Source organism: Anomalospiza imberbis, unplaced genomic scaffold (genome assembly GCF_031753505.1).
Source record: "Anomalospiza imberbis isolate Cuckoo-Finch-1a 21T00152 unplaced genomic scaffold, ASM3175350v1 scaffold_690, whole genome shotgun sequence".
NCBI lineage: Eukaryota > Metazoa > Chordata > Aves > Passeriformes > Viduidae > Anomalospiza > Anomalospiza imberbis.
In genome coordinates this window covers 41,362-58,851 of record NW_027100304.1, presented here as the reverse complement: position 1 = coordinate 58,851, position 17,490 = coordinate 41,362, and the positions used below count along the sequence as shown (strand labels likewise).

The 17,490-nt window shown below is 62.4% G+C and overlaps 1 protein-coding gene and 1 long non-coding RNA gene across 3 annotated transcripts; both read left to right on the top strand.

The window, feature by feature from the left end:
* Positions 1-782: 782 nt before the first annotated feature.
* On the top strand, positions 783-17,080 carry LOC137467606 (potassium-transporting ATPase alpha chain 1-like; the record flags this gene model as incomplete). The annotated part of the gene is given in 28 exon segments (XM_068179084.1): positions 783-913; positions 915-987; positions 1,413-1,425; positions 1,428-1,518; positions 2,161-2,212; positions 2,214-2,261; positions 2,263-2,304; positions 2,513-2,630; positions 3,149-3,174; positions 3,176-3,355; positions 3,357-3,419; positions 4,021-4,219; positions 5,038-5,153; positions 5,720-5,770; positions 5,772-5,852; positions 8,200-8,383; positions 9,612-9,724; positions 9,726-9,782; positions 10,504-10,640; positions 11,268-11,418; positions 12,651-12,819; positions 13,332-13,486; positions 13,913-14,036; positions 14,748-14,893; positions 15,526-15,659; positions 16,090-16,191; positions 16,506-16,597; positions 16,956-17,080. Coding segments are annotated over 28 exon segments (2,877 nt in total), but the record flags the coding sequence as incomplete, so codon positions are not given.
* LOC137467600 (uncharacterized) lies at positions 5,872-6,524 on the top strand. 2 transcript variants are annotated; one of them, XR_010995560.1, is made up of 3 exons: positions 5,872-6,038; positions 6,268-6,369; positions 6,417-6,524. It is a non-coding gene; the product is annotated as an uncharacterized lncRNA (long non-coding RNA). The 2 variants fall into 2 exon arrangements; XR_010995559.1 differs by having other exon boundaries at positions 6,268-6,378.
* Positions 17,081-17,490: the final 410 nt, after the last annotated feature.

The following is a 17,490-nucleotide window of genomic DNA, read 5'->3' as shown; positions in this document are numbered from 1 at the left end:
CCTGAGTGACCCCTGACCCCTGAGTGACCCCTGAGTGACCCCTGAGTGACCCCTGACCCCTGAGTGACAGCTGAGTAACCACTGACTGACCACTGACCCTGACTGACCCTGAGTGACCCAAGTGCCCCCGAGTGACCACTGAGTGACCCTGAGTGACCACTGACCCCTGTGACTGACCCCTGAGTGACCCTGAGTGACCCCCGAGTGACCCCCAGTGACCGCCGGCCGTCCCGCAGGGTCTGTCGGAGGCGGCGGGCGGCCGAGCGGCTGCTGCGGGACGGGCCCAACGCCCTCACTGACCCTGAGTGACCACTGAGTGACCACTGACCACTGACCCCTGACTGACCCCTGACTGACCCCTGACTGACCCCTGAGTGACCCCTGAGTGACCCCGAGTGACCCGAGTGACCCCCAGTGACCGCTGCCCCGTGCCCGCAGGGTCTGTCGGAGGCGGCGGCGGCCGAGCGGCTGCTGCGGGACGGGCCCAACGCCCTCACTGACCGCACTGGCCACTGAGTGACCACTGACCCCTGACTGACCACTGACCCTGACTGACCCCTGACTGACCCCTGACTGACCCCAGAGTGACCCGAGTGACCCCGAGTGACCGCCGGCCGTCCCGCAGGGTCTGTCGGAGGCGGCGGCGGCCGAGCGGCTGCTGCGGGACGGGCCCAACGCCCTCACTGACCCGAGTGACCACTGAGTGACCACTGACCACTGACCACTGACCACTGACCACTGACTGACCACTGACCACTGACCCCCGAGTGACCCCTGAGTGACCGCCGGCCGTCCCGCAGGGTCTGTCGGAGGCGGCGGCGGCCGAGCGGCTGCTGCGGGACGGGCCCAACGCGCTGCGGCCGCCGCGGGGCACGCCGGGCTGCGTGCGCTTCGGCCGGCAGCTGGCCGGGGGCTGCAGTGCCTCACTGCCTGATCGCCTACGGCGTCCAGCAGGGAGAGGGGCGGACCTGCGGCAGCTCGGACAACGTGAGAGCGCCCGGGCACGCCCGGGGACACCTGGGGACACCTGGGGACACCTGGGGACATCTGGGGACACCTGGGGGACACCTGGGGGACATCTGGGGAAACACATGGGGACACCTGGGGACACCTGGGGACACCTGGGGACACCTGGGGAAACACCTGGGGACACCTGGAGGGACACCTGGGGAAACACCTGGGCCAGTTACAGCACACGTGGGCACGCCTGGGATACATCTGGGGACATCTGGGGGACATCTGGGAAACACCTGGACACACCTGGGGACATCTGGGGACACCTGGGCACACCTGGGATACACCTGGGGACACTGGGCACACCTGGGCGCACCTGGGCACACCGGGGGCTGTTATAGCAGACCTGGGCACACCTGGGCACGCCCGGGCGCTCACCTGGCCTCACCTGTGCCCAGCTGTACCTGGCCGTGGCCTCATCGCCGTCGTGGTGGTCACCGGCTGCTTCGGCTACTACCAGGAGTTCAAGAGCACCAACATCATCGCCAGCTTCCGCAACCTGGTCCGCAGGTGAGCGCACCTGGGGCATGAACCTGGGCATGAACCTGGGCTCACACCTGGCACACCTGGGCATGAACCTGGGCATGAACCTGGGCACATACCTGGGCATGCACCTGGGCATGAACCTGGGCACGCACCTGGGCTCACACCTGGGCACACCTGGGCATGAACCTGGCATGAACCTGGGCTCACACCTGGGCATGAACCTGGGCTCACACCTGGGCATGAACCTGGGCACACCTGGGGTTCCATCTGTGGAACCTGGGCCCACAGGTGAGCACACCAGGCACACCTGGGCCTGAGCCTGGGGCCTGAGCCTGGGCACGCACCTGGGCATGAACCTGGGCATGAACCTGGGCCTGAGCCTGGGCACGCACCTGGGGTTCCATCCTGGGGGGCCTCATTTGCACATCTGGGGTACCTCATTTGCATACCTGGGGTACCTCATTTGCATACCTGGGGTGCCGCCTGCGCACACTGGGGTCTCACCTGCGCACCTGAGGCCTCACCCGTGCACCTTGGGGGCCTCATTTGCATACTCGAGTCCTCATTCTCTCACCTGGGGGGGCCTCATTTGCAATGCCGGCGGCCTCATTTGCATGCCGGCGGCCTCATTTGCATGCCGGCGGGCCTCATTTGCGTACCTGTGCAGCAAGCCACGGTGGTGCGGGCGGGGCAGACGCTGCAGGTGAACGCGGCCCGAGCTCGTGGTCGGGGACGTGGTGGAGATCAAAGGCGGCGACCGGAGTCCCGGCCGACATCCGGGTGCTGGCAGCGCAGGGCTGCAAGGTGAGCGCACCTGGGCGCACCTGGGCACACCTGGGCGCACCTGGGGGCACCTGGGGGAGAGCTGGGCACACCTGGGGGCAGCTAGGGCACCTGGGCACACCTGCGCATACTTGGAGGTGCCTGGGGGAGAGCTGGACACACCTGGGTGCGCACCTGGGCACACCTGGGCACACCTGGAGGCTCAGGTGCTGGGCGGGGCCGTGCCCAGGTGGACAATTCCTCGCTGACCGGGGAGTCGGAGCCGCAGACGCGCTCACCTGAGTGCACCCACGAGTCGCACCTGGAGACGCGCAACATCGCCTTCTTCTCCACCATGTGCCTGGAAGGTGAGCGCCACCTGGGGGGCACCTGGGCACACCTGGGCACACACCTGGGGAACATCTCAGCACACCTGGGCACACCTGGGGTCTGGGTCCCAACCGGTCCCACCTGGGTCACACCTGGTCACACCTGGGTCACACCTGGACACACCTGGGTCCACACCTGGACACACCTAGACACACCTGGACACACCTGGGTCACACCTGGACACACCTAGACACACCTGGGTCCCACCTGGGTCCCACCTGGACACACCTGGGTCCCACTTGGGTTCCCCCTGGTGGTCTGTGTCCCACCTGGACCACACTTGAACTACACCTGGACACACCTGGGTCACACCTGGGGGTCTGGGTCACACCTGGGTCCCACCTAGACACACCCGGGTCCTGCCTGGGTCCCCACCTGGGGTCCCACCTGGGTCCCCCCCTGGTGGTCTGTGTCCCACCTGGGACCACACCTGTGTCCCACCTAGACACACCTGGTCACCCCTGGGTCCCACCTGAAGCCTCACCTGTCGCCGCAGGTACGGCCACGGGGCTGGTGATCAGCCACAGGTGACCGCACGGTGATCGGGCGCATCGCCAGCCTGGCCTCGGGCGTGGAGAACGAGAAGACGCCGATCGCCGTGGAGATCGAGCACTTCGTGGACATCATCGCCGGCCTGGCCATCTTCTTCGGCGCCACCTTCTTCGTGGTGGCCATGCTCATCGGCTACCCCTTCCTGCGCGCCCATGGTCTTCTTCATGGCCATCGTGGTGGCCTACGTGCCCGAGGGGCTGCTGGCCACCGTCACGGTACGGGCAGGTGGCACCCGGGCGCACCTGGGCGCACCTGGGGGGTGGGACTGAGCGGAGGTGTTGAGGAGCATTTGAGGGTTCTTATGGGTTCTACCAAAGGTTTTGAGGTCGTTATGGGTTCCACCACAATGGGGGAGGGTCAGGGGAGACAGGTGGGGACACCTGGGGACAGGTGAGGACACCTGGGCACGGGTGACACCATCAGCATTTACAGACCTCAAGGTGAAAACCTCGACGTCTTTATGGGGTCCCACCACAACTTGAGGGGGTCAAGATGACAGGTGGAGGTCACCTGGCAGGTGAGGACAGGTGAGGACACCTGGGCACAGGTGACGCCATCGGCATGTAGGAAGCTCAAGGTGGACGTCTTTATGGGGTCCCACAACAACATGGTGGAACAGATGAAGACCCCTCACCTGGCCAGGTGAGGAACACCTGGCCGGTGAGAACACCTGGGCATTGATGGAGCTCAAGGTGAAAACCTCGACGTCTTCATGGGGTCCCACCACAAATTGAAGCGTTCAGTGTGTGCCAGATGAAGACCCCTCCCCTGCCCAGGTGCGCCCTCACCTGCCCGGGCGTGCCCTCCCCTGCCCAGGTGTGCCTGTCGCTGACGGCCAAGCGCCTGGCGCGCCGGAACTGCGTGGTGAAGAACCTGGAGGCCGTGGAGACGCTGGGCTCCACCTCGGTCATCTGCTCCGACAAGACCGGGACGCTGACCCAGAACCGCATGACCGTGGCGCACCTGTGGTTCGACGGGCAGGTGCACAGCGCCGACACCACCGAGGACCAGTCCGGTGAGGGCGCGGGCGCGCACCTGGGGGCGCCTGGGCACACACCTGTCACACCTGGGCACAGCTGGGGGGCAGTTTTAACACACCTGGGTCTCACCTGAGCACACCTGGGCACACTGGGCACACACCTGGGGGCACCTGATCACACACCTGGGCACACCGGGGCATACACCTGGGCACAGCTGGGCGCACACCTGGGGCACACCTGGGCTCACCTGGGGCACACCTGGGTGCACACCTGGGGCACAGCTGGGCGCACACCTGGGGCATACCTGGCTCACCTGGGGCACAGCTGGGCGCACACCTGGGTGCACACCTGGGGCACACCTGGGTGCACACCTGGGGCACAGCTGGGCGCACACCTGGGTGCACACCTGGGGCGACTGTGGGCGCACACCTGGGTGCACACCTGGGGCACAGCTGGGCGCACACCTGGGTGCACACCTGGGGCACAGCTGGGCGCACACCTGGGGCACAGCTGGGCGCACACCTGGGCACACACCTGGGGCACAGCTGGGCGCACACCTGGCTCACCTGGGGCACAGCTGGGCGCACAACCTGGCACACCTGGGGCACAGCTGGGCGCACACCTGGCACACCTGGGCACAGCTGGGCGCACACCTGGGCACACACCTGGGGCACAGCTGGGCGCACACCTGGGTGCACACCTGGGGCACACCTGGGGCACACCTGGCTCACCTGGGGGCACAGCTGCGGCACACACCTGGGTGCACACCTGGGGCACACCTGGGGCACACCTGGGCTCACCTGGGGCACAGCTGGGCACACACCTGGGCTCACCTGTGCCCCCCCGTGCCCAGGTGAGGCCTTCGAGCAGCCGCTCGGAGTCGTGGGCGTGCTGCTCAGCCAGGTGATCACGCTCTGCAACCGCGCCCAGTTCAAACCTGGCCAGGAGGGCGTGCCGTGGCACAGGTGGGCACTGGGCGATACTGGGCTATACTGGTTTGGACTGGGCTATACTGGGCCTGTACTGGGTTATACTGGTTATACTGGTTTGGACTGGGCTATACTGGGTTTATACTGGGTTATACTGGGCTATACTGGGCTATACTGGTTTATACTGGGTTATACTGGTTTGGACTGGGCTATGGACTGGGTTTTACTGGGCTATACTGAGTTATACTGGTTTGTAGTGGTTTGTACTGGTCTGTACTGGGTTATACTGGGCTATACTGGTTTGGACTGGGTTACACTGGGCTATACTGGTTTGAACTGGTTTATACTTGGTTTGGGCTGGTTCGGACTGGGTTATACTGGTTTGTAATGGTTTGGGGTTTTTTGTTACTGGTTTGGACTGGTTTGTACTGGTTTGTACTGGTTTGTACTGGTTTGGGGTTTGGGGTTACTGGTTTGTACTGGTTTGTACTGGTTTGTACTGGTTTGGACTGGTTTGGACTGGTTTGTACTGGTTTGGGGTTGGGGTTACTGGGAGAGGGGGGAGGGGAGGTGGGCGTGTCCTCACCACGGCCCCGCCCCCTCCAGCGTGACGTCATCGGCGACGCCTCGGAGTCGGCGCTGCTCAAGTTCGCGGAGGCTGGACGTCGGGGCCGGTGGCGGCCGCCAGGGGGCGCTTCCGAAGGTGGCGGAGCTGCCGTTCAACTCCAGCAACAAATTCAGGTGAGAGCCCGCAGGTGAGGCAGGTGAGGGACAGGTGGGACAGGGGAGAGACAGGGGAGAGACTGGTGAGACAGGTGAGAGACAGGTGAGAGACTGGTGAGACAGGTGAGACAGGGAGAGACAGGTGAGAGACAGGTGAGAGACAGGTGAGACAGGTGAGAGACAGGTGAGACAGGTGGGACAGGTGAGACAGGTGAGAGACAGGTGAGACAGGGAGAGACAGGGGAGACAGGTGAGACAGGTGAGAGACAGGTGGGACAGGTGAGACAGGTGAGAGACAGGTGAGACAGGGGAGAGACAGGGGAGGACAGGTAGAGACAGGTGAGAGACAGGTGAGGACAGGTGGGACAGGTGAGGGACAGGTGAGACACAGGTGGGACAGGTGAGACAGGTGGGACAGGGGAGAGAGACAGGGGAGAGACTGGTGAGAGACAGGTGAGAGACAGGGGAGAGACTGGTGAGACAGGTGAGAGACAGGTGAGACAGGTGAGACAGGTGAGACAGGTGAGAGACAGGTGAGACAGGTGAGAGACCAGGTGAGACAGGTGGACAGGTGAGACAGGTGAGAGACAGGTGAGACAGGTGAGAGACAGGTGAGACAGGTGGGACAGGTGAGGGACAGGTGAGACACAGGTGGGACAGGTGAGACAGGTGAGGGACAGGTGAGACACAGGTGGTGACAGGTGAGAGACAGGTGAGACTGGACAGGTGAGATACAGACAGGTGAGGCAGGTCCACCAAAGTGTATCCCAGGTGTACCGCAGGTGTGTCTCACCTGTCTCACCTGTGTCTCACCCTGCACAGGTGTCCAGTGCACAAGGCGGGCTGGGTGTATCTCAGGTGTATCTCAGGTGTATCAGGTGTATCTCAGGTGTATCTCAGGTGTATCAGGTGTATCTCAGGTGTATCCCAGGTGTGTCAGTTGTACTCCAGGTGTGTCCCAGGTGTGTCAGGTGTATCTCAGGTGTATCAGGTGTATCTCAGGTGTATCCCAGGTGTATCAGTTGTACTCCAGCCGTGTCTCACCTGTGTCTCACCTGTGTCTCACCGCGCAGGTGTCGGTGCACGAGGCGGCTGGGTTGTATCTCAGGTGTATCAGTGTATCTCAGGTGTATCAGGTGTATCTCAGGTGTATCCCAGGTGTATCCCAGGTGTCCCAGGTGTGTCCCAGCCGTGTCTCACCTGTGTCTCACCTGTGTCTCACAGCGCAGGTGTCGGTGCACGAGGCGGCGGCTGGGTTGTATCTCAGGTGTATCAGGTGTATCTCCAGGTGTATCAGGTGTATCTCAGGTGTATCCCAGGTGTGTCCCAGGTGTGTCCCAGCCGTGTCTCACCTGTGTCTCACCTGTGTCTCACGCGCAGGTGTCGGTGCACGAGGCGGGCTGGGTTGTATCTCAGGTGTCCCAGGTGTATCTCAGGTGTATCAGGTGTATCTCAGGTGTATCCCAGGTGTGTCCCAGGTGTATCAGTTGTACTCCAGGTGTATCCCAGGTGTCCCAGGTGTATCCCAGGTGTGTCAGTTGTACTCCAGGTGTGTCTCACCTGTGTCTCACGCGCAGGTGTCGGTGCACGAGGCGGGCTGGGTTGTATCTCAGGTGTATCTCAGGTGTATCAGGTGTATCTCAGGTGTATCCCAGGTGTATCCCAGGTGTGTCAGCTGTGTCCCAGCCGTGTCTCACCTGTGTCTCACCTGTGTCTCACGCGCAGGTGTCGGTGCACGAGGCGGGCTGGGTTGTATCTCAGGTGTATCAGGTGTATCTCAGGTGTATCAGGTGTATCTCAGGTGTATCCCAGGTGTGTCCCAGGTGTGTCCCAGCCGTGTCTCACCTGTGTCTCACCTGTGTCTCACGCGCAGGTGTCGGTGCACGAGGCGGGCTGGGTTGTATCTCAGGTGTCCCAGGTGTATCTCAGGTGTATCAGGTGTATCTCAGGTGTATCCCAGGTGTGTCCCAGGTGTATCAGTTGTACTCCAGGTGTATCCCAGGTGTCCCAGGTGTATCCCAGGTGTGTCAGTTGTACTCCAGGTGTGTCTCACCTGTGTCTCACGCGCAGGTGTCGGTGCACGAGGCGGGCTGGGTTGTATCTCAGGTGTATCTCAGGTGTATCAGGTGTATCTCAGGTGTATCCCAGGTGTATCCCAGGTGTGTCAGCTGTGTCCCAGCCGTGTCTCACCTGTGTCTCACCTGTGTCTCACGCGCAGGTGTCGGTGCACAAGGCGGGCTGGGTTGTATCTCAGGTGTATCTCAGGTGTATCAGGTGTATCTCAGGTGTATCCCAGGTGTATCCCAGGTGTCCCAGCTGTGTCCCAGCCGTGTCTCACCTGTGTCTCACCTGTGTCTCACGTGCAGGTGTCGGTGCACGAGGCGGGCGCGCAGCAGCTCCTGGTGCTCAAGGGCGCCCCCGAGCGGGTGCTGGAGCGGTGCCGGGGGCACCTGCGCGGGGGGGAGGAGCTGCCGCTGGACCCCGAGTGGAGGCGGAGCGTGGAGGGGGCGTGTCTGGAGCTGGGGGGGCGGGGCGAGCGGGTGCTCGGTGAGTGGGGGAGGGGAACGGGTGCGCGGCCCCTCCCCCCACTCCCCTCAGTGTCCCCAAACGTCCCCAGGGATGTCCCCAGGGATGTCCCCAGGGATGTCCCCAGGTTCTGTGCCTGCTGGCTGCCCGCCGGCACGGTGGCCCCATGTCCCCATTGTCCCCTCTGCTGTCTCCAGTGTCCCCAATGTCCCCATTGCTGTCCCCATGTCCCCAATGTCCCCAAGTCCCCAGTGTCCCCAATGTCCCCTCTGCTGTCCCCATGTCCCCATTGCTGTCCCCAACGTCCCCAGGGTTCTGTGCCCACTGGCTGCCCACAGGCACTGTCCCCATGTCCCCAAGTCCCCAGTGTCCCCAATGTCCCCATTTCTGTCCCCATGTCCCCATTGCTGTCCCCAATGTCCCCTCTGCTGTCCCCATGTCCCCAGGGTTCTGTGCCCGCTGGCTGCCCACAGGCATTGTCCCCATGTCCCCATGTCCCCAATGTCCCCATTGCTGTCCCCATGTCCCCAGTGTCCCCATTTCTGTCCCCATGTCCCCAGGGTTCTGTGCCCACTGGCTGCCCATGGGCACTGTCCCCATGTCCCCATGTCCCCAATGTCCCCAAGTCCCCAGTGTCCCCAATGCTGTCCCACTGTCCCTATTTCTGTCCCCAGTGTCCCCATTTCTGTCCCCAATGTCCCCTCTGCTGTCCCCATGTCCCCAGGGTTCTGTGCCCGCTGGCTGCCCACAGGCACTGTCCCCATGTCCCCAATGTCCCCAAGTCCCCAGTGTCCCCATGTCCCCTCTGCTGTCCCCAACGTCCCCAGGGTTCTGTGCCCACTGGCTGCCCACAGGCACTGTCCCCAATGTCCCCATTGCTGTCCCCATGTCCCCAGTGTCCCCAGTGTCCCCTCTGCTGTCCCCATTGCTGTCCCCAAGTCCCCAGTGTCCCCATTTCTGTCCCCATGTCCCCAGGGTTCTGTGCCCGCTGGCTGCCCATGGGCACTGTCCCCATGTCCCCATGTCCCCAGTGTCCCCATGTCCCCTCTGCTGTCCCCTCTGCTGTCCCCAACGTCCCCAGGGTTCTGTGCCCACTGGCTGCCCACAGGCACTGTCCCCAATGTCCCCATTGCTGTCCCCATGTCCCCAGTGTCCCCAGTGTCCCCTCTGCTGTCCCCATTGCTGTCCCCAAGTCCCCAGTGTCCCCATTTCTGTCCCCATGTCCCCATTGCTGTCCCCATGTCCCCAGGGTTCTGTGCCCGCTGGCTGCCCGCGGGCACGGTGGCCCCGGGCACGCCCCCCGAGGCGCTGGCCGAGGTGGCCACCGGGCTCTGCTTCGCGGGGCTCGTGTCCCTCATCGACCCCCCCCCGGGCCACCGTGCCCCAGGCCGTGCGCAAGTGCCGGACGGCCGGGATCCGGGTAGGGACACCGGGGACACCGGGGGGATTGGGGACACCTGGGGACATCGGGGGGACTGGGGACACCGGGGGGATTGGGGACACCTGGGGACATCGGGGGGACTGGGGACACCGGGGGGATTGGGGACACCTGGGGACACTGGGGGGATTGCGGGGGATTGGGGACATTGAGGGGGTTGGGGACATTTGGGGACATCAGGGACATCGGGGGGATTGGGGACATTTGGGGTGTGGGGACACTGGGGACACTGGGATGGAACTGGGGGGCATTGTGGACAATGGGACTTTGGGGACATTTGGGGGGATTTTGGGGGATGTGGGGACACGGGGTGGGGGGGGGGACACACAGACAGGTGACACCAAGCAGCGCCACAGCACACCTGGCACCAAGACCACAGACAGGTGTCACCACCACGGGTGCCACCAGCGCAGGTGGCACCAGCGCAGGTGAGCCCCGCAGGTGCCACCAGAGCAGGTGAGCCCCACAGGTGCCACCAGAGCAGGTGGCACCAGCTCAGGTGAGCCCTGCAGGTGCCACCAGTGCAGGTGAGCCCCGCAGGTGCCACCAGAGCAGGTGAGCCCCGCAGGTGCCACCAGAGCAGGTGCCACCAGCGCAGGTGAGCCCCGCAGGTGCCACCAGCACAGGTGAGCCCCGCAGGTGGCAGCAGCCCAGGTGGCAGCAGCCAGGTGAGCCCTCAGGTGAGCCCGGTGTGCCCCCGCAGGTGATCATGGTGACAGGTGACCACCCGGTGACGGCCAAGGCCATCGCGGCGGCCGTGGGCATCATCTCCGAGGGCAGCGAGACCCCCGAGGACGTGGCCGCGCGCCTGCACCTGCCCCTCGAGCAGGTGGACCCCAGGTGAGGCCGCGGGCGCGGCACGGGTGGCACGGCGGTGGGACAGGTGTGGGACAGGTGTGAGACAGGTGACAGGTGTGGGACAGGTGTGGCACAGGCGAGGGATCAGGTGTAGGACGTGGACAGATGTGGCATGGGGGTGGCACAGGTGTGTCACAGGTGTGTGACAGGTAACTCAGGTGTGTCTCAGGTGTGTCTCAGGCGTGTCTCAGGCGTGTCTCAGGTAACTCAGGTGTGTCTCAGGTAACTCAGGCGTGTCTCAGGCGTGTCTCAGGCGTGTCTCAGGCGTGTCTCAGGCGTGTCTCAGGTAACTCAGGTGTGTCTCAGGTAACTCAGGTGTGTCTCAGGTAACTCAGGCGTGTCTCAGGCGTGTCTCAGGCGTGTCTCAGGTAACTCAGGTGTGCTGTCCCCAGGCAGGCGCGGGCGCGGGTGGTGACCGGCTCTGAGCTGGGGCTGATGGGTGTGTGACAGGTGTGTCTCAGGTATCTCAGGTGTGTCTCAGGTGTGTCTCAGGTGTGTCTCAGGTAACTCAGGTGTGTCTCAGGTAACTCAGGTGTGTCTCAGGTGTGTCTCAGGTAACTCAGGTGTGTCTCAGGCGTGTCTCAGGTAACTCAGGCGTGCTGTCCCCAGGCAGGCGCGGGCGCGGGTGGTGACCGGCTCCGAGCTGGCCGCGCTGGCCCCGGGGGCTCTCGAGGAGCTGCTCCGCACCCACCCCGAGATGGTTTTCGCCCGGACGTCGCCGCAGCAGAAATTGGTCATCGTGGAGAGCTGCCAGCGCCTGGTGGGCACACCTGGGCACACCTGGCCACACCTGGCCACACCTGGGCACACCTGCGGCTGCCCCCAATGTCCCCGATGTCGCCAATGCCCTCAGTGTCCCCAAAACCCTCAGAAATCCCCCCAAAAAAAACCGCCAAGAAATCCCCAAAAATCCCCCAAAACCCCCCAAAAAATCTCCAAAAATCCAAAAATCCCCCAAAATCGCCAAAAATCCCCAAAAATCCCCCAAAATCGCCAAAAATCCCCAAAAACCTCCAAATAAAACCCAAATAATCCCCCAAAAATCTCCCCAAATCCCAAAAATCCACAAAAATGCCCCAAAAAACCCCCCCAAATCCCCCAAAGTCCCCAAAAAGTTTCTATAAATCCCCAAAAAATCCCCAAAAAATCCCAAAAATCCTAAAAAAATCCCCAAAAGTCCTAAAAAAATTTCCATAGTCCGAAATATCTCAAAAATCCCCAAAATCCCCAAATATCCACCAAAAAAAAAAAAATCCCAAAAATACTTTAAAAATCTCCAACAATCTGAAAAAATCCCCAAAAATCTCCCAAAAAAATCTCCCCAAAACCCTCCAAAGTCCCAAAATCCCTCAAAAAAATCTCCAAAGATCCCAAAAATCCCCAAAAATCCCCAATGTCCCAAATATCTCAAAAGTCCATAAATGTCCCCAAAAATCCCCAAATGTCCCCAACCCAATTCCCCCCATTTCCCCCCATTTTTTCCCATTTCTCGGCTGTTTTCCAACCATTTTTTTTTTGTTTTTCCCCATTTTCCCCCTTTTTTCCTATTTTCCCCCAAATTCCCCATTTTCTCTCAATGTCCCAAATCCCATTTTTCCCCATTTTCCCACAATTTTCCCCAATCTCCCCCATTTTCCGCCCCAATTTTTTCCCCAATTTTTTACTTTTTTCCCCCGTTTTTTCCCGTTTCCCCCCATTTTTCCTATTTTTCCCCAAATTCCCCATTTTTTTTCTCAATATCCCCAATATCCCCAATCCCATTTTTCCCCATTTCCCCCCCAATTTTTTCCCCGATTTCCCCAATTTCCGCCCGATTTTCACCAAATTTTTACTTTCCCCCCCCCCGTTTTCCCCCGTTTTTCCCCGTTTTTTCCCGTTTTTCCCCGTTTTTTCCCGTTTTTTTCCCGTTTTTTCCGTTTTTTTCCCGTTTTCCCCCGTTTTCCCCCCGTTTTTTCCCGTTTTTCCCCGTTTTTTCCCCCGTTCCCCCCGCAGGGCGCCATCGTGGCGGTGACAGGTGACGGCGTCAACGACTCACCTGCGCTGAAGAAGGCCGACATCGGCGTGGCCATGGGCGTGGCCGGCTCGGACGCGGCCAAGAACGCGGCGGACATGATCCTGCTGGACGACAACTTCGCCTCCATCGTCACCGGCGTCGAGCAAGGTGGGGCACCTGCGCAGGTGGGGACAGGTGGGGACAGGTGAGATACGGACAGGTGGGACACCTGGGACAGGTGGGGCAGGTGGGGACAGGTGTGCACAGGTGGGGACAGGTGAGATATGGACAGGTGGGACGCCTGGGACAGGTGGGGCAGGTGAGATACCAGGACTGATGGGACAGGTGTGGAGAAAGGTGGGACACCTGGGACATCTGGACAGATGGCACAGGTAGGACAGGTGGGACAGGTGGGATGGGTGCGACACTTGGACAGTCACACGCCTGTCCCCGCTCACCTGAGCCGGTCCCACACCTGTCCACGCTCACCTGAGCCGGTCCCACACCTGTCCACGCTCACCTGAGCCGGTCCCACGCCTGTCTGCGCTCACCTGGACTGTCACACGCCTGTCCCCTCTCACCTGAGCTGGTTTGGTCCCACACCTGTCCCCTCTCACCTGAGCCGGTCCCACACCTGTCCGCGCTCACCTGTCCGCGCTCACCCGTGGCCCCGCCCTCAGGCCGGCTGATCTTCGACAACCTGAAGAAGTCCATCGCGTACACCTTGACCAAGAACATTCCGGAGCTGACGCCGTACCTGATCTACATCACGGCCAGCGTGCCCCTCCCCCTGGGCTGCATCACCATCCTCTTCATCGAGCTCTGCACCGACATCGTGAGCGCACCTGGGCACACCTGGGCACACCTGGGGACACACCTGGGCACAGTTATAACACACCTGGGCACACCTGGGGGCAGTTATAACAAACCTGGGCACACCTGGGCACAGTTATAACAAACCTGGGCACACCTGGGGGCAGTTATAACACAATGGGGCACACCTGGGCACTGTTATAACACACCTGGGCACACCTAGGGGCACCTGGGGGCACCTGAGCCTCATTTGATCATTACCTGAGCCTCACCTGGGCACACCTGTGACTCACCTGAGCCCCTCAGACCCCAGTTTTGGGGAGCTCCAGGTGTGTAATCCAGGTGCGGCTGATCTTTCTCACCTGACTGGGGGGGATTTTGGGGGTGGCGGGTGTGGCCGGGCCGCGCCTCACCTGGCCCCGCCCCTCACCTGCGCACACCTGTGCAGTTCCCGTCGGTGTCGCTGGCCTACGAGCGCGCCGAGAGCGACATCATGCACCTGCGGCCGCGCAACCCCCGGCGCGACCGATTGGTCAACGAGCCCCTGGCGGCCTACTCCTATTTCCAGATAGGTGAGGCACCTGTGTGCTCACCTGTGCGCTCACCTGAGCTATCCCACACCTGTGCGCTCACCTGAGCTATCCCACACCTGTGCGCTCACCTGAGCTATCCAACACCTGAGTTCCTTACCTGTGCGCTCACCTGTGCACTCACCTGTGCGCTCACCTGAGCTATCCCACACCTGTGCGCTCACCTGAGCTATCCAACACCTGTGCGCGCACGTGTGCTATCCCACACCTGAGCTCCTCACCTTTGCGCTCACCTGTGCGCTCACCTGTGCTATCCCACACCTGTGCTCCTCACCCGTGTGCTCACCTGTGCTATCCCACACCTGTGTGCGCAGCTGTGCTATCCCACACCTGTGCTATCCCACACCTGTGCGCTCACCTGTGCGCTCACTTGAGCACCTCACCTGTCCCTGCTCACCTGTGCACTCACCTGTGCTATCCCTCCCCTGTCGCTCACCTGTGCCAGGTGCAATCCCTCCCCTGTCCCAGGTGCGATCCCTCACCTGTCGCTCACCTGCGCCAGGTGCGATCCCTCCCCTGTCCCCGCTCACCTGTGCCAGGTGCGATCCCTCCCCTGTCCCAGGTGTGATCCCTCACCTGTCCCCACTCACCTGTGCCAGGTGCGATCCCTCCCCTGTTGCTCACCTGTGCCAGGTGCGATCCCTCCCCTGTGCCAGGTGCGATCCCTCACCTGTCCCTGCTCACCTGCGCCAGGTGCGATCCAGTCCTTCGCGGGTTTCACCGATTACTTCGTGGCCATGGCGCAGGAGGGCTGGTGGCCGCTGCTGGTCCTGGGGCTGCGGCCGCGCTGGGAGGACGCGCACGACCAGGAGCTGCAGGACAGCTACGGCCAGCAGTGGGTGCGTGGCGCCGCACCTGCGCGCACCTGGGCGCACCTGGGCACACCTGGGGGGAAGGAAATGGGGGGGAACGGCGAGAACTGGGGGGAAATCGGTGAAAATTGGGGGGAAATTGGTGAAAATTGCAGAATTTGGGCACACCTGGGGGCACCTGGGCACACCTGGGGGGAAGGAAATGGGGGGGAACGGCGAGAACTGGGGCGAAATCGGCGAAAACTGGGGGGAAATCGGCGAAAATTGGGGGGAAATTGGTGAAAATTGGGGGGAAATCGGTGAAAATTGCAGAATTTGGGCACACCTGGGGGAAAGGAAATGGGGGGGAACGGCGAGAACTGGGGGGAAATCGGTGAAAATTGGGGGGAAATTGGTGAAAATTGCAGAATTTGGGCGCACCTGGGCACACCTGGCACACCTGGGGAGGGGAAATGGGGGAAAAGATGAAAATTGGGGGGAAATGGGTGAAAATGGGAGAATTTGGGCACACCTGGGCACACCTGGCACACCTGGGGGCGGGGAAATGGGGGAAAATAGCAAGAATTGAGAGGAAAATTGGGGGGAGATTGGTGAAAAGGGGAGAATTTGGGCGCACCTGGGCGCACCTGGGCTCACCTGTCGGCGCCGTGCCCCCGCAGACGTTCGGGCAGCGCAGGTACCAGCAGTACACCTGCTACACCGTGTTCTTCATCAGCATCGAGGTGTGCCAGATCGCCGACGTGCTGATCCGCAAGACGCGCCGGCTCTCCCTGCTGCAGCAGGGGCTCTTCCGGTACACCTGGGCGCACCTGGGCACACCTGGGCACACCTGGGGGCACCTGGGGGCGGGGAAATGGGGGAACACGGCGAAAACTGGGGGGAAATTGGCGAAAAATTGGGGGAAATCGGTGAAAACTGGAGAATTTGGGCACACCTGGGCTCACCTGGGCACACCTGGGGGCAGGTGTGAGACTGGACAGGATGGGGACGCAGGTGACACAGGCTGGACAGGTGTTACAGGTGTTGTCACAGGTAACAGGTGACACAGGTGACGTCACAGACAGGTGACACAGGTGACACAGGTGGTGACACAGGTGGTGACACAGACAGGTGATACAGGTGACAGCACAGGTGACATCACAGACAGGTGATACAGGTGACACAGGTGACAGCACAGGTGACATCACAGGTGACACAGGTGGTGACACAGGTGTGTCCCGCAGGAACCGCACGCTGCTGGTGGCCATCGTGTTCCAGGTGTGCATCGGCTGCTTCCTCTGCTACTGCCCGGGCATGCCCAACGTCTTCAACTTCATGCCCATCAGGTGAGCCCCGGGCACACCTGGGCACACCTGGGCTCCTCAAACACACCCGGGCACACCTGGGCACCGCCCCGGGCACACCTGGGCACACCTGGGCACCGCCCCGGGCACACCTGGGCTCCTCAAACACACCCGGGCACACCTGGGCACCGCCCCGGGCACACCTGGGCACCTCAAACACACCCGGGCACACCTGGGCACCGCCCCGGGCACACCTGGGCTCCTCAAACACACCTGGGCACCGCCCCAAGTGCACCTGGGCATGCCTGGGCGCACCTGGGCACGCGTGCCTCACCTGCCCAGGTGTGCCCCCCCAGGTTCCAGTGGTGGTTGGTGCCGATGCCCTTCGGGCTCCTCATCCTCGTCTACGACGAGATCCGGAAACTCGGCGTGAGGAGACACCCGGGCAGTGAGTGACACACCTGGGCACACCTGGGGACACCTGGGGGCACCTGGGGACACACCTGGGCACAGCTGGGGGCAGCTGGGGACACCTGGGCACACCTGGGGGCAGCTGGGCACACCTGGGGGCACCTGGGCACAGCTGAGGACACACCTGGGGGCAGCTGGGCACAGCTGAGGACACACCTGGGCACACCTGGGGGCACCTGGGCACACCTGGGGGCAGCTGGGGACACCTGGGCACACCTGGGGGCTGCTGGGGGCAGCTGGGGACACACCTGGGCACACCTGGGGGCACTTGGGACACGCCCAGCACACCTGGGGGCGGCCCCACCTCACCTGTCCTGGTTCTCTTCCCCCCCCAGGTTGGTGGGATCGGGAGCTTTACTACTGAGAGGAACACCTGGGCACACCTGGGCACACCTGGGCACACCTGGGACCCTCCCTGAACACCTGGGCACACCTTGGGCACCTGGAGCTCACCTGGGACCCACCTTGGACCCTCCCCGAACACCTTGGACTCACCTGGAGCTCACCTGGGACCCACCCTGGGACTCACCTGGGCACACCAGGGACCACCCCCAAACACCTGGAACTCACCTGGGACACACCTGGGACCCACCTGGGCACAACTGGGCACACCTGGGACTCACCTGGAACTCACCTGGGACCCTCCCTGGACACCTGGGCACACCTGGGCACACCTGGGGACCCACCTGAAGCTCACCTGGGACCCTCCCTGGGCCACATCTGGGACCCACCTGGGCACACCTGGGACCCACCTGGAACTCACCTGGGACCCTCCCTGAACATCTGGGCACACCTGGGCACACCTGGGACCCTCCCTGGGACCCACCTGGAGCTCACCTGGGACCCTCCCTGAACACCTGGGCACACCTG